General features: G+C 41.9%; 1 protein-coding gene across 2 annotated transcripts in view; it reads right to left on the bottom strand.

Moving 5' to 3' along the window:
* The window catches only part of Atrnl1 (attractin like 1), a 507,438-nt gene that overhangs the window by 454,494 nt on the left and 26,486 nt on the right, over positions 1–26,458 (bottom strand). For both annotated transcript variants that reach the window (XM_051199717.1, XM_051199718.1), the window contains exons 4-8: positions 23,469–23,597; positions 19,482–19,690; positions 10,676–10,850; positions 8,495–8,582; positions 2,000–2,255 (exon numbers count right to left, since the gene is read on the bottom strand). In XM_051199717.1, coding sequence (XP_051055674.1) covers positions 2,000–2,255; positions 8,495–8,582; positions 10,676–10,850; positions 19,482–19,690; positions 23,469–23,597 — 857 coding nt within the window. The remainder of the gene's footprint in view (positions 1–1,999; positions 2,256–8,494; positions 8,583–10,675; positions 10,851–19,481; positions 19,691–23,468; positions 23,598–26,458) is intronic.

Below are 26,458 nucleotides of genomic sequence, written 5' to 3' on the forward strand. Positions count from 1 at the left end.
GCTCTTAGCCACTCCAGGCCGACTCCTCCTTTCTGGCACAGCAGTGAAGGGGCCCAGTAATGCAGCCATTCTGCCATCATTAAGCAACGCCTGCCCACCCTTCTGTGAACTGTCCTGTGTGATTCCCAAGGTGCAAGCACCCAACTGTCTGCACCTAAGCACACTTGGATATGGTAGAAGATCTTACCGTGCGTTCTTATAGTCAACACACAGAATTTTCAAATGCCCATGACTATTCCTACGAAACTCAAACACCATGACTCTTACCACGTTTGTGCAGCCCACAGAACAAAAGTCAAGCAAGACAATGCTATCATAAATTCACTTAGTATTTTAGTTATAGAATAAGCCAAAAGGAAATGAAAGTATAGGTTTTTTTTTAATTCACCAAATTTCCATTGGTATACTATAGTCCGAACAGTTAGTCCTGATTGAAAATAAAAATCTATCAAATAATACATGTTGTCTGAACTAGCGCACATGTTAGAGAAGACAGATACATTCATGAAACAGCTTTCGGAATGACCAACCCTGCAACTACCCAGGCCCACCCCAGCATCACTCCATCTATGTATGATCAGATGGAGTTGGGGGTGGGGGAGCCTGTGGACCCAGAGCTACGTGATCTCCATGACACAGCGAGAGTCGTAGTGAAGGCCCAGTGTCAGCAATATAGCAGGGACCGGGGCCTCAAACCAGACCAGTGATTCTCCGCAATGAACCCGCGCATGTAAAGATGTGTGGATAAAGGGTTTACCCGTGACTCACTGCCACTTCCACGATGAGAAAGACAGAAGCGATAAATGAAAAAGAAAGCTGAAGCGCACGCACACGCACGCACACGCATGCGTACATGCACAGGCACACACACGGCAAGCCAGAATCTAAGTCCAGGAAATGAAACAGTGATGGAATTGAAGAGCAAACGCTGAGGTGAGGTGAGGTGAGGTGAGGTGAGGTGACAATGTGGGCAGGGTGAGGTGACGTGGGGCCGACAGGGTAAGGTCTGCAGCCAGGCTATCACAGCAGTAACACGGGGACTGAACTGGCGTAGAGGTGGCGTGTTCTGCTTCCACACCCATGTCCGGAGGACACGGAAACAGCCTGAAGGGCTGCAGGGAGGCTGGCCTGCATCCTCCAAATGTTGCAACCCGGTAGTCAGGTCCCTATGCTGTGGGGACCCTCAGCTGCTACCTCACAGTGTAATTTTGCTACTCTTATGGATTGTAGACGCTTCTAGACACGGGTTCGATGATGGGCTTGAGCCCCACCAGGTGAGAACCACACAAGTTCTCACTGCTAGTGTGGCCTGCAGGGAGCAGTCTGGCTGTCTGTCCGTCCGTCCGGCTGTCGGTAAGGCCACAAGTGTGTTAACACAAAAGCCAAGAACCGGGACTCCATAAGTGAGCAGACCCAGAAATGAGTATGTCCCTAGCTTTAGATAGCAACAAGATAAATATCTGTGAACAAACTAAAAACAACAACAACAAAAAAGTACTGCTTGGTGAAAATGTCTTAAGGAATGGGGAGGGGGCTAGAAAAAGTAATTAAAGGAAAGAGAACAATAATCCAGAAACTCATGCACAGTCTGACACTAATAACGATCCCCTAGGAGCCGGCAGCTCACCCTGGAGATTCTACTTTGAACAGGCCAATACGGGAAAGTGAAAATCCTAAAACTCATGAAGCACGACAAGAGCTAATTTCAGCTTTCGATCCATAGGTAAAAATCCAAGGAAACAGCACCATCTATTGGAACGTCTCATATTTAAGAATATTCATAAATGAGTGTGTCACATTTCCCCCTCATCTGGCTAAGAGATACACCCAAATACTAAAGAACAAAATTCTACCATAATCAGAAAGATTATACTGGAAAAAAAAGAGTCCCTGTTTTATAAGTCCAATCTAAAATAACTCACCATTTTCAAATAGTTAGAAGATTACAAATAAAAGTGCTCCCAACCCATAAAGAAATGACACATATAACGAAACTCACAAATGTGGTATTCCTGTATGCTGCTTGTGTAACCGTATATTGCAGAATATCCAAATATCACAATCATGACAACGTCTCTACTGTCCAGCTCCATAATGTGTGCCGAGTGGCCCTCCACCGCGTACTGCTGGCCATGCCCTAGGACAGTGGGGGTTTTCGTACTCCAGGACTGACTGGGTATGTTAAAAACCCATAATTCATCAGTGACATTGCCGTCTCTTGTCTCAATTCTGCCTCCATACATAAAGATGTTTTCCTGTTAAGTTAAAAGACATACATTAGTGGACAAAACACTCATTTCTTAGCAACAGGCATGAATTATTTTTTTAAAGACTATACTTACTTAAACACTACATTTTAGTAACTGCTCACAGAGTGCCGCAAATGGAAACACACCAATTATTACAAAAGGGGAAATACAGTGATACTTTGTTTGTAATCTAACAAATAAAACCTGCCTGAAGATCAGAGTGCAGAGATGCAGAGATGCAGAATGCAGCCACTAGTTAGACACACACCTAAGTCACTAGTTAGCCATAGAAGACCTGGCAGTGGTGGCCACAACTTTAATCCCAACTCAGGAGACAGACAGACAGATCTCTGTGAGTTCAAGGCCACCCTGGTCTACATGAGAGTGAATCAGTCTAAAAGAGAAACGGAGCTCACACCTTTAATCCCAGCACTTGGGATGACACGCCTTTAATCCCACACTAGAGAGGGACACAAGGCTGGAGCTCAGTGCAGTCTGGGGTTTGGTAAAGAGCACCTCAGTCTGCAGCCACTCTGAGGACAGGATCGACCCCCGCTTTGGTCTGAGCCTCGGTAGAGGTAAGAACTCTCTCATGGCTTGGCTGTTTTGCTTGTCTGAACCCCAATATCTGTCTCTGGGTTTTTATTATTAAGACCTACTAGAATTCTTGCTACAGGAAAAGTTATCAAAGTCACTGCAATGCATTTCAGTTGAGTGCTCAAATTACATCGTTTACTATATGTACTTCTGCTTGTCCTACATAAGAAGAGAACATGTGTGAGTAGAAATGCAGCAAACACATCAGAAACTAAATGCTTAAGAGTGCGGGGGTTCTACAATGGACAGCTTGCATACATCTCAAAAGCCGCACCGTTGAGTTGGCTGGCATCACCGACGGGGTCTTCCCGGTATCTGAGTGATCTGGGCCCCTGACAGGTACATTTTAACTTCACCACCTATGCGAATTGTTCTCTCTATTCTCAGTTACTCACTGCTTGCCAGCCCTGGTCACTATGGGCATTTGCATGTCACATTAAGTACATTTTATTACCATTTATGGCTGTGGGAAAACTACATACCTTCAGTTCACCTTAGGTAAGTCTTTACAATACTTATAAATTACCCAATTAGTTCCATTCACAGATGATTCATATAGATGGCACAAAAATTGTACAGACCGCTCTATTTCAACAAACTAAACTGATGATTTCTTCAATTTTGGTAAAGCTCGTCTAAGGAAAAAAAAACTAAACTAAAATTATACTTAATTGTGAAATGTGGGATGCCCTCCCCTAAGACCAAGTATAAGATAAGGGTGCCTCCTTTATCATTTCTGGAAGGTCTACCTAAGACAAACAGGCAAAAACCAGTAAGAGCCCAGATAAAATGGAATGGAAGACAACTTCTATGAGTGGATTATATCACCTTCTATATAAAAGATCCTAAGAAATGAAGAGTTAGCAAGTGAATTCAGTTATATGTAGTATGAGGTCAGTGTACAAAGTGCAAACACATCCACACACCTGCAATGAACTATCCAAAAGCAAAGTCAGCAAAAGTAAAAAATATTTCAGGAAAAAAATTTACAGAAGAGTTCAAAAGTGAAGCTATTAAACAGGTGAAATTTACAACAATATGAATGGAAAGATATTCCACTTTAGGGATCAGAAAATGTACCAATGTGATGGCAAAGATCTCAAAGTCTATGCAGCCACCACAATATTTACCGAATTCTAACTAGCTTCTTTGCAGCAGCATAAATGTCATTCTAAAAGTCACATGCATTATTAGCAAGGGTTGCAGAAAATCAGAACAGTCTGTAAAAGTACAGAAACGTTTTTAAAACTTAACACAAAACAAGTGGAGATACAGGCATAAAACAGCACAACAGAATGGAGAGTCCAGAAATATGCTGATGGTGGACAGATATGTGCTGAGTCATGGGGAGTCCAGAGACACGCCCATGATCATGAGAGTCAAGAAATATGTCCATGGTCATGAGAGTCCAGAGATACGCTGATGGAGGACAGATACCCCCATGGTCAAATGGTTTGTGACAGAAGTGGCAAAACTATTCAAGGGGGAAAGAATAAAATTTGTAATAAATGATGAGAGAAAACACACATGCAAAACAAGAGCTGAACCCTCACTGTCCACCATACACGGAATTAATTAAAAATGGACAAAGTGACTAAATAAATGTAAGAGGGAAAGCCTGCCAAAGAGACTGCGTGGGTAAGATGGCAAACGAGAAGCCACTTCTCTGGGACGCAGTAGATGAGAAGAGCCAGGAAACGAAAAATAAGACGACTAGGAGAACACCGAAAACCAGACACACAGTAAGAGGGCAAAGTGTTGGCACAGCTCATCCCAGCGAGGAACCCTGGTAAAACCCCCGTGGCCCAGCCCGTACAGCGCCAGCCCACATTCTGTGAAAGCCTCAAGTCCAATTGGGGCTATAGTGACACAGTGGCTCCCCCGTCTTGATGGGTCAGCATTGATGGGGAGCCACACCCCAGGTAAGGACTCTCCATGGCCAGGCTCTATGTTGAGAGAGAACCTATTGCTGAAAAATTGATCTACCCCAGGCACCTAAAAAAGAAACAGCCATACATCAGAAAGTGGGCTCAACTTACCGCCACTCCAAGGTAGAGACAGCCACAGTAGGTAGGCAGCTGAGGTGAGGAGAGCCAGAACTTGGGAACTTCAGGTGCCCACGGTAAAGGGTCCCTGCCCTCTGCCCTCTGCCCTCCTTGTTGCCTAGGAACTGAGCTCATCACATGAGGGTAACTGTCAGTTTTGAGTTTTCCAAGCCAGAAATTCCTATTCTTCGTGAGTGTGTATGAGAAAGTGTGTGTGTGTGTGTGTGTGTGTGTGTGTGTATTCCACCTCTGAGAAAAACAAGCAATTTTTTCCCTCTCTTTTGGCTAATTTTGCTTAACATGATGTGTAGTTCTAACTTTTTTTTACAAATAATTTCATTCTTCATGGCTGAACAAAACGCCATGCGTACACCCCATTTGCTGCCATCACTTGGTTGGTTGGTGGGCCTCTAGGTTGGCTCCACGTTTTGGCTCTTATGGGTAGTGCTACAATGAGCATGGGTACGCAAGCATCTCTGATGTATGCTGCCTCCGATCCCTTCAGAGACAGAAACAAGAGTGGTAACTGCACTATCTCACAGTTTTACTTTTAGCTCCTAAGGAGCCTCCATATGGATTTCCACAGTGGCTGTGGCAGCCTCCATTCCAAGCAGCAGTGCGCACAGGACCCTCTCCCTCTACAGTCTTGACAGCATTCCTTAGCCTCTGCTTTGCTTCCTTTTAAGTTGATTTTATGTGTGTGCTTTGCCTACATGCATGTGTGTATGAACACTGCGTGTACGCCTGTTTCCTATGGAGATCCAAAGAGTGTCAGACCCCATAGAACCAGATCTACAGATCATTGGAAACCGTCACGCGGACACTGGGAAGCACACCGGGGTCCTCGCCAAGAGCGACAAGTGCTCTTACCAACTGAGGCATCTCTCCAGCCCCTCGTGAGTTTGCTTGGTGACAATGGGGCCTCAGGATGGTTTAAATTTCATTTCCCCGATGAGTAAGAATTATGAACATTATTTCATATACTTATTAGCTAGCTTTATTTTTTCTTCTTTCTTTTTTAATCTTGGTTTTTCAAGACAGGACTTCATATATCCCACACTAGTATAAAGTTGCTACGTAGCTAAGGGTGGCTCTGAACTCGGGTTCTTCCTGCCACCTCCCTAGTACCAGGATTATGGGCACACAGCATGCCAGCCTGTGGTTCTTTAGAGACTTGTCTGTTCGATTAGTTTGCCTGTTTACTGAGTATATGACTTCTGGGTATATGTTTAAATTTTATAGACTCTAGCTGTTAATGCCTTATCTGATATATAGTTGAGAGGGATTCTCTCCCACCCTATAGGCCCTTTATTCTGCCCACGTACACGAAGGAAAAAAATATATTATGGAAACACATTATTTTGAGCAATAAAAAAAAATTTTAAAGTATCTAAATTGTAAATACATAGATAGGCTTTTTGCAAAACATGAAACTCTATACTACAATCCATAGAACTTCTAAGTGATCTTTAATAGCCAAAACAATCATAGGGGGAAAAAATGAAGTGTAATATTTAAAAACTACAATCCAAAGCACTGTGGTAACAGCAGAAGGACAAACATACAGACCAATACTGCAGAATAGAGACCCCAGAGATAAACTCCCAAACGTGGTCAAATGACTTATGGCTGGGATAGCAAGTCAGTTTAATGGGAAAGGACAGTATTTCCACCAAATGGTTCCAGGAAAGTATTTACCTACATGCAGAAGAATGAAACTGGACATTTAAATCACACCACACACCAAACCCCAAAGTGGAAGAGAGATACAAACATAAGATCTAAAGTGCTTAAACTAGAGGGAAATAAATAAAACATAAAGAAAAAGCTTCATGCTGTGGACTGGGCAATGATTTCTAACATACATCACCAAAAACAAAGAAATAATAAACTGGAACTACTGGACTGACAGGGCATGTAACTTCATGTTACAGCATGTGCTTAGCATGTAAGTACTTAAGTTCTGTGCCCAAGGCTGTGGTCAGTGGTAGAGCCCTGGTCTGATCCGCACTGAAGCCTTAGGGTCAATCTCCAGTAACACACAGAAATGAACAATACTGCTGACAGAGTGAACAGACCACAGAAAAGGAGAAATATTTACAAATCATAATTCTGGTGAAATGGAAATTTAACACACAAAGAACTCCTAAAATTTAATGACAAAAACAAACCAATATTAAAATAGCAGGAGACTAAATAAACACATGTTCAAAGGTGATACACAAGTAACCAATAAAACTGTATCATAACCAGTCATAGTAGCCCATGCCTTTAATCCTAGGGCAGAAGCCAGTAGATCTCTGTGAGTTCAAAGCAAGAGCAACATAGTAAAACAATGTTTCTAAAAGGAAAAACAAAACAATATGCAACCATACAAATTGTTAGGTAACCACAAATCATAAAGTAGTAACACTCTGCTATCACCAAGGGCCTATTATCTAAAAATAGAAACACTGTTATCAAAGCTGTAGACAGTGTGCCCATTAACACATGGGAATTTTTTTTTGGGGGGGGGGTTATGGACACGTACAAATAAATATTATTTGTGCTGCAACATGAACGGGACTTGGAAACATTATGCTTAGGAAAATAAAGCAGAAAAAAAAAAAAAAAAAAAACCAAAGGCCATCTGATTCCACTCCCATCTCACACCTACACTAGTCAAACTCAGAGACAGGAAGTAAACTGCAAGCTCCCCAGAGTGGGGGCGGGGGTCGGGTCTCACAAGGTTTCAAAGAAAAACCAGTTATAAAGATGATGGTGATGATATAATAACGCAAATGTAGTTAGTCACTGAGCTCACCACTTAAATATCACTCAAACAATAAACTGATGCACACTTACTGTGGTGATACACTATTTATGATATATTAAAGCTTGCCTGAAGGTACAGAAAGCAAAGCCAGCCACAAGCCACAGAGCCAGGCAGGGGTGGCTCACACCTTTAATCCCAGGGCTCAACAGGCAAGCAACCGTCTGTTAGTTCAAGACCACACTCAGCTACACAAAATTGATCCAGTCCTAGGGAGAAACAGCTCACACAAAGGTGATCTCGACACTTGGGATCCCACGGCTTTAATCCCTGGATTTGAGAAGAGGCAGCAGTCTGGGATTGTAGTCTGAGGCTTGGTGGGGAGATCTATTCTCCAGCCATGCTGAGGACAGGACAGCCCTTTCAGCCAGCCTGAGGCACAGGGGAGAGCTAGTGGCCAGCTGTTTGTTTTTCTGATCTTCAGCTTGAAGCTTGAACCCCAATATCTGTCCCTGGGTTTTTATTTTTCATGGTACACTTTACCTCAGTTTTTGTGACTAATGTAAACATACTATAATCCCAGAACAGAAGAGACTAAAGAAGAAGGATTGAAAACTTGAGGTCACCAGCCAGCCAGTTCATGGCCAGCCTGCGATATTTAGCAAATCCCTGTCTCAAAAACAACCAAAGCCCTCCATCTTCCTTGCTGCGCACGCCTAACATAAAGCGTGTTGTAAAAATGTCAGTTTACCACTGTTCTCACTGAGTGTACGAAACAAATCTGAGGTCTAGAATTTTTTCCTTCACAAACGTTTAAGGCAATAACCAGATCTCTTAAACATGAGACTTGCCTGATACAAAGCAAGAGAGTGTCCATATCTCTGAAGAGGTCCCCTTGACACAGCTCCTACATTCCATACACTCCTTTCCAAATTGTAACTATAAACAAGAAAATAAACTGTATTAGTAAGGTAAAATTCCTTTCCCGTGCTTTAATTTCTGCATGTGCTTCTTCAGTTGAATGCAAATTCTCCTTAAATTCAAAGGGGGTATAACTAACAATGTCATGGGCCATGTTAAAAACTGTCAATAAAGCTCCAGACCAAAAAAAAAAATTGACTTTTAAGATTCAATTATTTAAACATACAATATATATATATATATATATATATATATATATATATATAGTGTGTGTGTGTGAGAGAGAGAGAGACAGAGAGAGAGAGAGAGAGAGAGAGAGAGAGAGAGGTCTCAGCAGTCAAGAGTACTTGTCCAGGCAGAGGAACATCAGTAACTCCAGTTCTTGGGGTGTAATGCTCTATCCTGACCTCCACAGGCACCAGGTACACACGCGATTTGCACACATACACACAAGCAAAGCACTCAAAAACGTTAAACTCTAAACTTTAAAAAATTAAAACAGATACATGAACTTGAGTATAGAATTCATTGCTAGAATTAGTGTAATTGCATTTAATAATTGCGATGAACTTAAAAATAATGAGATCCTGAATTTCAAATTAAAATAAAATCGTTTTTCTTGAATATCCCTTCATTTATGACTTTTCACAAAATGACTTTTTACATTAGTCATCTCCTTTTAATATTTATCTTATCATGTATACATATTTATCTTTAAAAAAAATTCATCAAGAGCTACATATTTCCTATGCATAAATATAACCCTCTTGGCTATAGTTATGTCCAATGTTAATGCAGTAATATACAGGTTTTTGCAAAAGTAAGCTAGTCTTGCATGATGTGACACAAAAGCGTGACTTCTAGAAGTCTACTGAGTGTGAACACTGAAGTTCTAAACTACGGATCCGGAGTGCTTAGCGCTCAGGTTCCAGGGAGAGCAGCGTCCCCAAGTCCAGTGAGCGCACCAGAGACCCCAGCTACACACCAGCTTCACATACCCACCGCTCTAGATCCTGCAACACTCCAACGACTCCCCATCTTCCCTTTTGTGTGAGTGTGTGTGAGTGTGTGTGTGTATAAGTGTGTGAGTGAGTGTGAGTGTATGAATGTGTGTGTGAATGTGTGTAAGCGTGTGTATAAGTCTGAGTATATGAGTGTGTGTGAGTGTGTGTAAGTGTGTGAGTATGTGTGAATGAGTGTGTGAGTGTGTATGATTGATGTGTATGAGAGTGAGTGTGAGTGAGAGTGTGTGAGTGTGTGCATTAGTGTTGCGTGTGTGTATGAGTGTGAGTGTATGATGAGTGTATGTGATTATGTGTGCGAGTTTGTGAGAGTGTGCTTGTGTGTATATAAGAGTGAGTGTATATGATGAGTGTGTGTGAGTGAATATGTGTGCATGTGTGTGAGTGTGTTAGTGTGAGCATGTATGATGAGCGTGTGTGAGTGTGTATGAGTGTGTGAGTGCGCGTGTATGATGAGTGTGCATGAGTGTGTGTCAGTCTGTGTGTGTGCTTGTGTGTGTGTGTGTGTGTGTCCCTTTTGTCTTACTGGATCAGCACCCGTCTGAAAAGATTTAAAACAGCACAGTGACCCTGTCTGCTCTGGCCATCACTCTGTGGCTCCTCAGCTCCTCCCTCTCCCTCCCTTCCTTTTTTACACCAACTCCAGAAAGCGTTTTACCCCAACGCTGCACAAGGCTGCTCTCAGGTCAGCATGCTCACAGCAGACCCTTGGCCACATTCATGCCATCCGCCTTAGCCAATGCCATCATGAGAAGTGGGTGGCGCTTTGACTCTCGCATGGCTTCCCTCTGAAGACACGGCACTGGGCGGCTTCCCTAGACCTCTGCTCATTCCTTCCCACGCCTCTGCTGGTCTCCTCTGCCTCTCAACCTTCTAGTGATTCGGCTGTCGCGGCTCAGTCCTTGCTCTTCTCTGTAGAAAACGCACCCCCGTATGATTTTATTCTAACTAAATCCCTGGTCACTCGAGGCATGCTCTAAACTCCATGACTCATAGCTGTACAATTTTAACAAGTACGTTCTACCACAGGAATACCCGCTTATATATCTGAACAATAAAAACTGTAAAACTCTAAAAATATTCACTTACTTCAGAACCATTTGGAAAGAACTGTAGTTAAAGGTGTATCCTCCAATCACCCACATAAATTTCCCATGCAAAACTGCTTTATGTGAAGCCCGACCTACAGAAGGGCTGAAGGGTTTAACATTTGGCAAAATCCAGTAAGACTCCGTAGAAGGAACATTCAGAGAACAATCCGGACCTGTTTAAAAAGAGATAACCACACACACACAACACACCGGATTAAACAAAGATCACTGATTACATGAGGAGACGAGGAGAACTTAAGAGCCTAATGTTCAGCACATTAGAAATGTGCCGTCTGCGATAGTCTGCCCCCGCTCCTCGGTGGCTCGCACCTCTACAGCTGTCAGTCAAGAAGCTGGGGAGGAAGACTGAAATCTCAGGCGCTATGGACAGTTCAGCCTGAGCTACACTGTAAGAACGTGTCCCAAAACCTTCCCTCGTGAAAAAAAAAGGTCTGAAATTAAACTTGCAAATAATTTCTTAACAAGGGAAATGCGATCTGGTCTTAACATGTTCTAATGACTATCAGAATCTATGAAAAGGTTCTTAAATCACATAAAATTTCATATTCCCTTCAGTATGCTACTAGGATATTGAAATGGAAAACAGCGCCCTCAAATTCTAGTCCTGTCAATAATGACGTCACTTTGAACAAATATGTTTACCTTGCCAATCACCAAGCTTTCATATACAAAGTGGAAATAGCAATCCATTCACAAACACTATTACAGGTGTGTAATATTTCACAAAACAGTATAAAGCATTTATAAATTATAAATATAATATAATAATAATATAATATAAATTTATGAATATAATAAAATCATAAATTAAAATACATTGGACAAAAGTGAAAATAAGAATCACATTACTAATATCCAAACTGCCTTCGGTAGGTAGGCTCAAATCAACGAAAGAAAATGAAGTACAATAAAATAAAAACTATTTCAATGTATGAAAGGCTCCATCAAATGAAAACCCTCATCACTCGGCGTGTCTCCTGTGTGACTGCTCAGTGTCGGCTCCCTCACCACAAGATGCAGAGGAGGCTGGTCCCCACCTCTGGGACCCAGGTCACAGAAGGGTTCGGTCCTCTTCTCGTTATATGACAAGTCACATCTGGACGCGTGAGTCACATCTAGACGCGCCTATCAGGCAGCAAGGTCTGTCCCAGGCACGCCTGGTGTCGCTGCACTTGGCAGATGCATTTGTCACAGGAGAGGCCAACAGCCACACTAGCCGAACCAGGTCCCCATTGCTGCCTTTGAGCAGTGTGTCTCTTGTGTCCCTTTATCTCCAAGATCTGCCATTAGTATACTGCCTGTCGTGACAACCTATAATTGCACTGCTGTGAAAAATCACCGGACGTCAAAACCACCCACACCTATATAAAACAAACAACAAACCCAACCGATAAAGGTGTGTTCTGGCTGCTTCAGGAACTGGCCATTCCCTATTCTCTACCTCTCCTAAATCACTGTATTACTGGAGACAAAACACTATTGACACTAAGCAGACTAATAAGTACAATGGTCTGTAAATACTGAGATGAAGGGGGAAGTCCGGGGCCTCTCACTTAAATAAAAAGCAGATGCTGCTCTCTGGTATCAGTAGCCGCGTCGGGAATGCAAAGGACATGGAAAGAGTGTGCTACTCCAGAGATGAGGAGGAGGCGAAATGCCCTCTCTGCTAACAGTGCAAGTTCTGGGGGTTTGCAGGGAAGGTCTCCTTTACTGTGAGCGAAGGAGGGAGGGAGGGGGAGGGGGAGGGAAGGAGGAGGAAAGGGAGGGGGAAAGGAGGGAGGAAGGGGGAGGGAAGGAGGGAGGGAGGGGGAGGGGAAGGAGGAGGAAAGGAGGGAGGGGGGAGGGAGGGAGGGGGAAGAGAAGCTACTTGTGCAGTGAGCAGAGGTTTTCTAGGAGTAAGGGAAGAAGCCAGCTCCAAAAAGTGAACAGCAAGACCTAATGGAGACTGCGGCAAGCTAGACACCAGAACCGCTCAGGAGGAATGCCGCCATCGTCATTCTGATGCCAGTGAGAGGATCTGAGCTCAGAGGAGAAGGTCATATTGCCAACCCCGAGAGAAATTTAAAGGAGATGTCACCAGACCCGTGGATGCTTTCAGTGCTACAGTAAAGGCAGTGACCGCCAAGCTGGTGGGCTCAGCAAACGGCCCAGAAGCTACAACATGGAGAATGTGACTGAGAGACAGCCATCTCACATTAAAAACTTAACCACAGAGGCACTCTTTGTGATAAGAAAACAAAACACAAACAGGATTCCCAAGAGGGAATCCACCGACAGAGATGCGGCAGACGGACACTTGCTTGGCTAGTAGACAGGTGTGTGAGGATGAACACCAACGCAGAAAGAAGTTCTGTCCAGGTACGACGTTATCAGCCAGTACCACACAAATACAACTGAGCCTGCAAACGTCACTGACCACCCCCCTTAAGAAACAGCCACCGCCACTGCAGCCTCTACCAACGATGGGAGCCGTCAGCCCTCCACCAGCGAAAAAGGCTCAGTAACAGGTCAAGTAACCGTTTATCATTCTCTAGCAGTAAAATGTTTTTAATTAAGATCTGTACATTTTATGATAACGTTATTGCATATTTAAAAGTATAGTTGAACATTTATATTGTTTTGTATAAACGTAACCATGTGTTCTATGAAACAAGAAAAATACACATAACTTACTACACTGCAATATTTATTTCACTGCAACCACCTAGAATTAAACTTATAGCATCTCCAAGATTAGATCTATGATATATTTAATATGTTGGATATATTGTTTTGACCAAACTAAATAATTGGCCACACGCTAAAAGTAAAACTAATTCTTACAGTGACTTTCTTGTGTCATTTTAGCATACCTAAATCATTTAGCTATACCCTCTATTTTTCTTTCTTCTACTTATGATTTAACGGGTACACTGAAATGTGAAAGTCTCCAAAAAATGAGAAAAGCAAGTTAAGAAAAGGACTCTGTAGAATACTGCCTTCTAATCCCGAGGAAAAGCTTTTGCAACAGTATCCAAAATATTCTGCATAAGCACCAGGCTCATCGAAGCAATCGCTAGAAGCTTGTTGTCTGTCTCAGTCTGTTCTGGCAATGCATAACTTTACAAACAACAGACGGCATGACTGGTAATCATTATCCTAGACTTTTCTACAAATATGGTTCTTACAATTGAGGTAAATGGGTCATTATCATGAAAGTGCTTTTTTTTTTTTTTTTCCCAGCAGAAATTCGTGGATTCCATTGTCCTGATTTGAGAGTGCAATGGGGGTATAATAAAGTTGTGCATGGAATCCAATACAGAAACTACTCCAGAGCGATAACACTACAGTTGGAGAGGAAAAGGAAGGGTCACGTCTCGTCTGTCTCTTTACATAACCCTTGTAGCACTCACCCTAAAAATCACTGACATTACTACGTACCCAGAGAGGAATAACTTTAACATTTTAAATACCTATTTCTGGATAACTATAGCCATCAAGATTATGTACACAGACATTTAAAATAATAAGATAGGAAAGAAAGCATACAGGTTAACATTTATTCTAGGTTAAAAAAAAAAAAACTAAAGGGCCCATTTTATTAGCCTGGCATAATGTTCACAGAATACCTAAACACCGTGTCTAATATTCAAGTGTTATTCACAAATGCTGATTTTACAGGTTAATAAAATGCATTAAACTTGGTGACAAACGTAGACTATTAAATCAAGAGCTACTACCAAATGTCTCCTTACTAAAAAGGAAATGTCACTACAGCATTGGTCCTTAAGAATACTATTTCAAGGCAGAGAGATGGCTCGACAGCTAAAGTGCCGCTGTGCCAGCAAGAACTCCAAGTGAAGATTACCAGCATCCACCCAAAACTGAGTGTGCTGGCACACATCCTCGGAGTTCCCAGTCTAGTCCAACAGATGAGCTTCCGTTCAGTAAGAGATGTCCCCTAGCCCATCTCAAAAAATAAACAGCAATCTCAGAAGGCACCCTCCATCCATGGGCAGACAGACACACAGAATAAATACTCTGAATGCATCCCATATCATTTTATATGGAACCACACAAATGTAAACATATCTTCATAAAGAAAATGAAATCAACAACTAGGGAAGCTAGTTGATTTACCAGAATGACACTAAGTGAGAGCAGGGAAGTTGCTCATGAACTCATAAACTGAACTGGCTGTAAGATTTTCCCCTCTAAGAACGATCGTGTTACAGACGGAATGTCTGCGGTTCTTCTGCTTTCCCTGGTGCTGAGATATATCAGATTCTGGAAGTTTACTGAGTGATTTCGTGACGCAGAAGCAGACACCCACAGCTAAGCACTGAGCTGAACTCCTGGAATGCAGTTGCAGAGAGGGAGGAGTGATGAGCGAAGGGGTCAGGACCGTGCTGGAGAAACCCACAGAGACAGCTGACCTGACTTAGTGAGCGCGAGCTCAGAAACCTCAGTCGTAAAGCTGGAGAACCAACATTGGAGTGAACCAAGCCCTCTGAACGTGGGTTTAGTTAGCAGGACTCTGGGACCTCTGACAATGGAATCAGTATTTATCCCTACGGCATTAACGGATTTTGGGAGCCCATTCCCTATGGAGGGACACTACTTAAGTCCAGATACATGGAGGAGGGTCTAGGCCCTCCCTCAAATGATGTGACAGACTTTGATGATCCCCGAGGTGAGGTCTCACTATTCTTGGAGAGTGGGTGGTGGGCGTGGAGCATGGGAGGATGGGAGAGGGAAGGGGGGAATTGGTATGTAAAATAAGATTGTTTCTAAATAAAAAAAAGAAAAGAATGCATTCCACAACAAAAGAAAATGATACAACATTAAGACTCGGTTTGGAAAGCACTGTATGTAACCCACACTTCGATTTCTTTGGCTTTACTAAGCTATTATTTATATACAACAATCAATATAGAAAGTGAAAATATTTTAGTTTCAAATTTTAAGTGGAAAAAAGCATTAAATCAATTCCTGAGGACACAAAATTTGGAAATGACTAACCACTTAAAAATACAGTTCTATCACTAATGATCTCCTGCCATAACTGTAAATAACAGATAATCACGAATAAAATCCTTGTTACCAGAAGTCACTGGTATAGTGTGTATGTGTGCAGTTCTTGGGTGAGAGAGAGCTGCTGATGTAGGGCTAACCTCTATTGTATGAACACATGCTCAGTGATTCTCTGAGTTATGTAATGTGGGAGTCAAAGTTCCCTCTGTCAAAAAGTCATACATCATCACAAAGGAAGCCTCTCTGCAAATGTCATCAGCAAAGTAGACTTGATCCTCTCTGCAAATGTCATCAGCAGAGTAGATTTGATCAGATAATCACTGATATTATACTCATCCCTTAGTTCAACTCAACAATGAGAAATACATGACTACATACACAAATACTAAAGAAACTCAAACTCCCCAGTGTGGTTTAATGTCCTGAATGACAGACATGATGGGAGATGTCATTCTGTAAAAATGAATAAAGCACTGTTGGCCAATAGGAAGGCAAGATAGGCGGGACTAGGAAACAAGGAGGATTCTGGGAGATATAGTAAGAGAGTCAAGAGGTAGAGACTTGAGGGAAGAGGTCCGGACCCTCTCTCCAGTAAGATAAGACTATGTGGAAACACTTAGATTGATAGAAATGGGTTAATATTTAAGACAGGGCTACCCATTAAGAAAAGCTAGTAAAAGGCCAACAGCCTTATATCTAATTCAGCGTCTCTGTGTATTATTTGGGGTTGATGTGGCTCTGGGACCAGGCTGGTGGGAAAACAGCTTGTAACAAAATGGTACCTGCAATGTGGGAATAAGAACTTATACTTAAAACTTGACAAAAGCTTAAAAGGTGACTTTAAAAACGAAATAACAGAGGCAAACAAGTCTTCTTGGTAGCAGCATGTTTATTGGTTGGGCTCTGTTTTGCTAGAGACAAGCAGAGATTGTCTCCTTTAACGGAGATTTCCTGACTTGGCATAAGCAGCAAACCCTGCTAACAAGTGAATGGTGTGTACGAGAGCTGGCAATGGCAGTGACCACATCTCCAAGCCAGCAGCATGCTGCTGGATGGCAGCGCAGATCAAGGTGGTGAGCACAGCTCTCAGTTCTGGCGATAAACATACCCCCGCCATCTTGGATAGACAGTGGTTAAAACAGCTGTGCCCGCCACTTTAACTTTAGCAATGTTGTTAGTTAGCAGGTAAAAGTCTCGTGGCCAGAAAAAGATAAAGATTTGCAGTAAAGACAGATTCAGATAAAGAAAAACCTCTAAAGGTTTACAGTGTGTTTTAAAATATATGTAGGCTTTCGAGAGAAAAATAAACAGGATAAAGTAGTTAAAAAAAATAGAGAGTAGCTGGGTGTGGTGGCGCACACCTTTAATTTCAGCACTCGGGAGGCAGAGGCAAGCAGATCTCTGCAATTTCAAAGTGAATTCCTGGGCAGCCAGTTACACAGAGAAACCCCGTCTCAATAATTGAAAAAACAGAAGTAAAAGAAGTAGAGTAATAAAAAAGCCATGGGAAATACACAGTCTGCATTCTGTATGCTACTGTGTTGCTTTGAATTGCTAAGGAAGGAACGACAATTGCTACAATACACTTGATTATCAATACTGCTGAATTAATCCAATTTATATATTTCTAAAAATGGCTTGACTTCAAAATTTAAGTTTAAGGACTGGGGAAAATAATTTCTATTTTTGTTTCCACAGAAAATGAAAAGCTATGGATTCCTTCCACACTAACGTGGTTTGATCAAGCAAGACCCTCTGAACAGTGTCCCAGGTGATCCAACATTCAAAACAGCTGGCTGTTTTGCAGCCTTGCAGACCATTACAGCCAGGATTTCTGCATCTTCTTAGGATCCCCATGGCAGCGCACCCTACCAACAGAAAGCAGTTTGGAAAGAATGATGCCCAAATTCCCAAATATTGTTTATGAATGTTTGTTTTCATTTAAATGTGGTTGGTTATAAATGGTTAATGATCACAACCAATCTCTTTTTAAACGGAAAAGGGGATTATGGTATAGAAATAAATACTTTGTTTTGGAATGGATTTTCATTTATTGATACAATTTAAGGTCAATTTTCTGATATGTATATATACATTTCTACTTGTTTATATATTGTGTTTATATAGCTCATTTAAAAAATACAATGTATAATTTAGTACAGACTATAGTTACCTATAATAGTCAAAACTTATACTTATGTTAGTTAAGATTGCTAGTTAAACAGAGATGTATTTGAGATGGATATTCTTCAAACCTTTCAAAGACCTACAGAATATGGCATTTAAAACGGTTTAGGGTCAGGGTTCCTGCTTCATGGAAGAGTCTGCCAGACAGTCTGCAGGACACAGAGAAAAGTGACTGGCAAACTGCCAATACAGATGGACAGTTTAAAGTTTATTGCTTTTCTGAGGAGTCTGCCTGACACACCATGGCCTATGGGCTGAAGATGGAACATTACAGAAGAACTTCGGGTAACTGACCAGGTAGTGAGATGTCTCTGTCATTTCTAGAGTTTATATACTATCCTTCTGTGGTCTTTGAAGGAGTTGAAGACAGACAGTTATGGTTATAGTTTTCCTTAGTTAGGATTAAAGATAAGTTACATATAAGACTTTAAACAAAGATAGGATAGATGATGGAATCTTTAAATCTTTCTAAATGTTAATGAACTAAATATTGTTAATTGTGGTTGTTATTTGATAACTGTTTTGTTATATATTTTACTATGTTAAAGTTAAAACACTTTTTATTTTAGACAGAAAAGAGGAGATAATGGAAGATGTTATTCTGGAAGATGTAGTGGAGGAGATTCAAGATTTAGGGACTTGAGGGAAGAGGTCTGGACCCTCTCTCTGACAAGATAAGAGCACGTGGAAACACTTAGATTAATAGAAATGGGTTAATATTTAAGACAGAGTTAGCCAGTAAGAAATGCTAGTAACTGGCCAACAGCTTTATACCTGATACAGTGTCTCTGTGTGTTATTTGGAGCTGATGTGGCTCTGAGACCAAGATGGAGGAAAACATCTCGTATCACAGACGGGAGATTTTATAATGCTTTACTGGGAATTTGACTTTTAAAACAGCAAAATAAACTTTTACTTACTGAAATAGTTTAATGTTATTTTTAAAATAGCCACAAGAGGTCAGTCTTTCCTAAGAAATACATTTAAAATGATGCTGTGCCTGTGAGACATCATTTATTTTCAAAATATGTTGCTACCCTTTATGAAGTGAATTTGAATACACCGCATATTAAATCCAGTGAAGTCATCTAAGCTCTGGAAGAAGGTCATAATTTTAAATTTAGTGTACAACTTCATTTAATCTCTAAAACAGCATGCAGACGAGTCTTAACCAATCCTGTTTGTTGTTGTGGAATAGTCTTTTTACACACTGTGAAGATGTCTCTTTGCAGGGGGGCCTTCTGATTGGTTTAATAAAGAGCTAAATAGTCAACAACTAGGCAGGATGTATAGGCAGGACTTTCAGAGAGAGACAGAACTCTGAGAAGAAGGGAGACAGAGAGGCCAGAGAGACACAGAACAAGTTATACACAGAATGCAAGAGAGGTAAAGCCACATGGTAGAACATGGATTAATAATAAGTCTCCGTTATTTGGGACCCGGCTGGTAGAGCAGAGAAAGACTGGTACATATTCGTGAGAATGCAGACTACTAAGAAGTTAACTGTCATACATACCAAAAGGAAATGAAAAGCGAGACTTGGGTTCGCAAGCGAATGAACGCAGAGTTCCCAAACAACTTACCCTGCCAACTGTTGTTGCAAACACAGAGTTTTTCTCCAGTCAGGTCGCAGTAGCCATGGTCTGGGCTGCCGCAGTTGGCTTTACAGTAAGGGATGTCGCACGCTTCCCCTTTCCAGTATTTATCACATTCGCAATACACTTGACTTGCAACAGGCACACGGGCTGTACACTTTCCATGGCCAGAACAGTTGTTAGGACAAGAATTGATTCTGCAAAACACAAGCCACAGGCTCCAACATCATTCACACGTCCAAACTCGAGACAATTACAAATGAATCGAGTGATTTTTTTGTGAAGTTAATTTTCATATTTTCATTCGTGTTTATTAGTTTAACACAATTTTGCAAAGTGGCTTTGTTCGCTGTTGTGTGCTCCATTTTTAGAGACAGGCTGTCGCTGAGGCTGGTCTCCCGCCTAGGCCTCCCAAGGATGAGCTCGACCCCTCCCTTCCCCCCCATGCGTCTTAGTTCATCCAATAATCGTATTTTTGCCCCCAACTCCAACGTGCAAGGACTACAGGTTCTACCTCTGAAGCCTCTGTGCAGTCTCAAGCTTGATGTCTATAAAGCCTTAAAGAAACATTTTGAATATACATTTTAAGAAAAAGAGAAGTCTACAGAATCCCGAAACTTAAAAAGAAACAAAAAATAGTGAGGCTCTAACGTGAAGACACAGGTCCAAAAAAAGACATGGTTATTGCATCTTAGTTTAATGCCTTTAACTGACTGTATTCTACTCTGTGTGTGTGTGTGTGTGTGTGTGTGTGTGTGCGCGCGTGCGCGCGCGTGCATGCGTGTGTCTGGATACATTATCATATAAAGAAATCCTACAATAAGTTGGTGATTCAAGGGTATTTTAAAGACCTTATTCCGGGTGAAATTTTTTCTGATGAAAAATTTACATCTTCGTGAAGAAAAAAAAAATTGACAGGTTATTCTGTGGCTGTTCCTCTAAAAGCACCTGAGAGAAACTCTCATTCCCTGAAAACAAATATGTTAAGAGGCTAGGGAGATAGTTCATGGCTCTTCTTCCCAGGGACCCAGGTTCAATATCCAGCGGCTCCATAACAGCTCAGAACTATGTGTGTCTCTAGTTCTAGGGGATTCAATGTCTTCTGGCTCCTATAAGCACAAAGCATGCATGGGATACACAAACATGCACTCAGACAAAACGCCCACACATAAACATTTTAATAAATAGAAACACATATGTTGAACAAAATCAAAGGGAACACAAACTTCTGGGTTCGTTTAGAAGCTCCTGATGCCTGGATACAATGATGAAGCCAATATAAGACTTCAACAAGAAGATAGAAGTATTGGAAACACAGATTGCAGAATGAAGAGCTCAATAAGCCGAATGAAAAGAAATTTTGGAAAGACTTGCCAATGAACAGATCAGATGGAATACCAGAATACCAGGACTTAAAGGTAAAGTAGATAGCATCAAACATGCATAACATATAGGACACCACTTTAAAACCAAACTTCCAAATCATGGGCATAAAAGTACAAACTAGGAGCACAGAGAATACACTTGTTAAAAAGCACAGCAGAAAATTTCCCAAATATAGGGAAGAAATGGCCATCAGATACAGGAGACATGTAGCACACCAGTCGAGACCAGAGAAGAAGCTCTTACATCAAACGCAGGTACAGTCCCGAGAATCCAGAGTAAACGGTGGACACTAAAGTTGTCTGAGAAAAGATCAAGCCACATACTCAGAAGGTAATCAGAGACTCCTGGCAAGAAACCGCACAAGCCCGGAGGACAGAGAAACACGTTTCAGTCTCATAAAGACAGTAGCTACCAACCCAGCAAAATGGCCCTTGCTACCGGAGCAAGGCAGAAAACTTTATCTTCGTGGAAAACAGAAGCGAAAAGAACTCTGGTCGTTAAGCCTGCACTAGAAAAGATGTCCACAGCCATCACCCAAACTGCACTGTGAGCGGCGCTGACACCTGACAGTTCACCCGGAACTGGCGATAAGAGCGGGTACATACCGTCCAGACAGTATCACTTATCAAGAAGCAAAGCGTATTTCCCAAGACAACTCTGTTGGAGGTAAAGACAGACTGACCTCGAGACAACAGTAGGTAACATCTGTACCTCAAACTCAGCAGACAGGTCACCCAGACCAAAAATAAATCAACAAAACTTGCCAGATTTAAGTGACTTAACAGACATCTACGTGGCATTCTAACCCAGACACGCAGTCTACACATCCATCTGGGCAGCCCTGGGAACTTCTCTGAAATGGAACACATTCTGGGACACAGGAAACTCTTAGCAAATACCAGCAAGTTGGAGCAATGTCTTATACTCTGTTTGATCACAATGGCATAAATAGAAACCAAAAGGAGATTGGGAAAATATACTAATTCATAGAGACTGGAAAACACATTCCAGAATGAATTTTAAAATCCCTACAATCAAATCAAAATGAAAACCCAATAAACCCGAACCTATGTATTAAAATGAAAGCAATTATCAGAGATAAATGGTTGCAAATACCATTCATTAAAATCATAGCAATCTCAAATTAAAAAACAAGAAAACAAAAACAAACAAAAAACAAAAAAAATTTAATAATGGGACTTCAAGTCTTAGAAAAACAAAAAACAGACCAAAACCAAAATTAGTAGATTGAAAAAAAATAATAAGTATCAAGGAAGAAATTAATAAAACAGAAATGAACAACATAAAGAATAAATAAAATACAATGAGTTCCTCAAACAAAGAGAGAAGACCTAAATTCAATAACATCAGAGCTGAAAATTGACAGCAATGATGCTCAGAAGATCACGGAAGCACATCTGGAAACCTATATTCCAATAACTGGAGATCTGGGAGAATGATAAACTCCTGGAGACCTATCAAAATGAAGACTGTCCGCCTGGTCCCACAGCCGTTTATCCCCAAATTAACACACAGAGACTTATATTAAGTTTAAACTGTTTAGCTGATGGCTCGGGCTTCTTACTGGCTAGCTCTCTTGATCATTAACCCATAACCACTAATCTATGTATTTCTACGTGGTCTTATCCTACCTACTGAAGAATGTCCGGCGCCCTATCTTCTCAACAGCTACACGGCATCTTTCTCCGGCGGATTCTCTCTGCCTTCCTCTCCCCCACATTCTCCTTGTCTGGTAGCTGCATTTATCCTTCCTGCCTGGATACTGGCCAATCAGTGTTTTTATTGATCAGCCAATAAGAGAAACACATATACAGAAGGACATCCCCCATCAGAAGACTATATGAACAGTTTAAACAGGTCTAAGACAAGCTATGATGAAAGTCCTTAGCCCAGATGGACTATCGGACGCCACCCACCTTTATGGAGTGCCAGTGATTTTGCTCAGAGCGTTCTGCAGGCACAAAGTTTTGTACAAAGTGTCAGAGACACAACAGATTTTCAGTGAGCATTGATTTTATTATGTTAGGAGAAAAAGGAGTTGCAGCCACATAGTTTACCTCCTATGCCTCAACTTCTCTACATGTACCATGAGAAAATCAAATGCGGCCATAGCAAACCTGCTGTAAAGGAGATTAAAACCCACAGCGTAGCCACAGCGCCTAGGATGTCTCTGGGACAGAGGAACTGACAGGCCCTAACTCCTTCAAATGCAAACTCTTCAAATGCAAACAGAAGTGTGGGGCTCCCCGAAATGCCGTGTATGTGCTTCTGTGTGTGCAGAACAACTCTCGTACTGTGTAACTTAATTATTTACTTAGCCAAGCAATTTTATGTTTTGTAATTAACTTTTCAACCACACAATTTGCAACTATACGATCCTCCAGACTTGAAAATTACCGTGAGTCAGACTCCGAGGGCAATCTGTGGTGGATTGCTAATACTTTACATCATGTAGAAAAAGATCCCATAAGGTGATATTTAATACACCAACCTGTTTCCTGGTATATGGAGGACATTTCCATACAAGTTAAGGGCTGCTTTACTAGGTGACACTGAACAAATACTTACGAGTAAAAAATGTTGAAGCCAGTTAGGTTATATGCAGCGTCGCTAAAGAAGTGTAGCAGCGCGTAGCCAGATGTTGTGACAACCTCAGGCACTGTCTCGTTGCCCCTCACTTCAGGGACGATCAAGCCACTAAAGGAGAGGAGAATCGAGAATTTTAGGAATCCTTGTGACTCTACACAGAAAATATGCTCAAAAACGCTATCCAATTCAGAAAGCACACACGTGAAAAGGGAGAATTAGCTGGATAATAATAGCAAATGTATCAGTGTCTACCCCTGTGGGTCTACTACTGATAATAAACTAACACACACTCTCATACCTCCTCCCCATCCTCCTCCTCCTGGCCTTCCTCCTCCCCATCCTCCTCCTCCTGGCCTTCCTCTTCTAACACTAATTGGATTGAAGTGCCCCCACTTCAGTCCCTGTTTGTCCTGCTACCCATGCTGTGACAATGCTCCACACTGGTCCCTTACTCTAAGCCATGCTGATATTCCAGTAGTAGCTGGAGAGCTTTCTCCCTGCACTGAGTACAAAGTTGATGAAGGAACACTTTTAACGGTTACATATTTACAGAGAATCTATGCAAACTCTATTTCCAATTCAGCGATCTAGACATCTGATGTTTTTAAAACACGTGCATTTGTTTCTGTAAAATTCTGCTTATTGGTATATGTTATATTAGAACATAAGTATTCCCAAGTACACAAAATGAAACACATGGCGAAGGGCGGGGTAATAAATGTATGAAAGTTCTAAGTGCCAGAGATTTCTGTTGCTTGTTTGGTGGTTGGTTGGTTGGTGGTTGGTTGTTTGTTTAGTGGTTGGTTGGTTGGATTTTGGGTTGGTGGTTGGTTGGTTGGTTGGTTGGTTGGTTGGTTGGTTGGTTGGTGGTTGGTTGGTTGATTGGTTGATTGGTTGGTGGTTGGTTGTTTGTTTAGTGGTTGGTTGGTTGGTTGGATTTTTGGTTGGTGGTTGCTTGTTTGTTTAGTGTTTGGTTGATTGGTTGGTTGGTTAGATTTTTGGTTGGTTGGTTGGATTTTTGGTTGGTGGTTGGTTGTTTAGTGGTTGGTTGGTTGGATTTTTGGTTGGTAGTTGGTTGTTTGTTTAGTGGTTGGTTGATTGGTTGGATTTTTGGTTGGTGGTTGGTTGTTTGTTTGGTGGTTGGTTGTTTGTTTAGTGGTTGGTTGGTTGGTTGATTGGATTTTTGGTTGGTGGTTGTTTGGTTGGTTGGTGGTTGGTTGGATTTTTTTTCGGTGTTCTGAGACACTCTCACACTGCAGTCCAGGCTGATCTTGAACTCATGGCGTTCCAGCTGTCTTCGCCTCTCAAGTGCTCCGGTTACAGGTGTGAGCCACAAACCCAGCTGTGATATAGTCCTCCATCCTACCCGTTCACATAGGAAAACTACATTCCTCATTTAGTTAGACCAAACTATCCTCGCTAAATGTGTGAAGACATGCATCAGGATGGAGAAGTTGAGAAACAAATCATGTAACTCAAAATAGTGGATTATTTTTTAAGTCAAGTTCATCAAAGCAGCATTTCCATACAGAGCACATGGGGATGGACACAGGTACAGAACACGTCCATCACTCGGTGGTCATCTCACACCACTCACTGTCAAACCTCCCCAACATTATAAAACATAGCACTGATGTACATCTTCTACATGCGGCTTATTTCAGTCAACATGGCTGCTGACGTTCCCAGCTTTTTTCAAGTATCCACAGTCCTTCTTTCTCCAAGTAGCAAAAGGAAAATTTTGTCAAAGTTAAAGTAATATGTAGGTATCTCTGAAAACTGAATTCCCTCAAACAAATCTTATTTGATAGAAAAATGAGACCCTAAAGATGTTTTATTATCAAATACAGACAAATTTAAAAAGTAACCCCTGGTTTATTGCATCTACTAGGTCTGAGGATAGAGAACAGATGATTTTTAAAAGAAGATTCTCAGCAGAATTTGATTTCTACACCATCGGTCTTTGTCTTACAGACATGTGTGTGTGAGCATCTCACAGTTGTGTGATTACATCTGTTGTGTAACTTGTCTTGAGGAGACATACACTGACAACTCTCTGTCCACCCTCTGAGGCTTAGGCAACTCCCGAGAAGAGGGGAGATGAAGAATGTCAGAGCCACAGGAAGGCTTAGGTCCTGCTGCTGCTGCTGCTGTTTGTTTGTTAGTTATTTCCAAAAAAAAAAAAAAAACATGGAGGGAGGGAGAGAGGGAGGGACAGACGGATGAAGGGATGGAAGGACAGAGGGACAGAGGGAAGAAGGAAGGAAGAAAGGAAGGAATGGAGGGAGAGAGGGAGGGAGGGTAAGAGGGAGGGAGGGAGGGAGGGAGGGAGGGAGGGAGGGAGGGAGGGAGGGAGGGAAGAAGGAAAATCTCCCTCCTGGAGGTACAGTGGCCACCTGTGAGCTCAGAATGGAAGGCTGGGAACCTCTGGGACTGGTAATGGTTTGTTTTCGTGCTCATTTATAAATGGTTTACAGCAATAAATGAGGCTGCTGGACAGAGGGCTCAGCAGTTAAGAAGTCTGGTTCCCACCACCCACATCAAGTGGCTCAAGATCACCTGCAACTCCAGGAAGTGAGACTCTCTGGCCTCCATGCACATAACCATGGGCAGACACACAAGGACACACACACGCACATGCATGCACAGGCGCACATACATACATGAATGCATGCACACATGCACACCACACACACACACATGCACACCACACACACGCACACACACGCACACACATGCACAGGTGCACACACCACACACACATGCACACACGCACACACATACACGTGCGCACACACATGCACACCACACACACGCACACACCACACACACACACGCACACGCATGCACAGGTGCACACGCACACCACACACACATGCACACCACACACACGCACACACCACACACACATAAGCTTTCTCAAAAATGAATCTTTTTTAAAGCAGTAAGTGAAAAGGGGACTTGCATTT

The sequence above is a fragment of the Phodopus roborovskii genome, unplaced genomic scaffold (assembly GCF_943737965.1).
Source record: "Phodopus roborovskii unplaced genomic scaffold, PHOROB, whole genome shotgun sequence".
Lineage (NCBI taxonomy): Eukaryota > Metazoa > Chordata > Mammalia > Rodentia > Cricetidae > Phodopus > Phodopus roborovskii.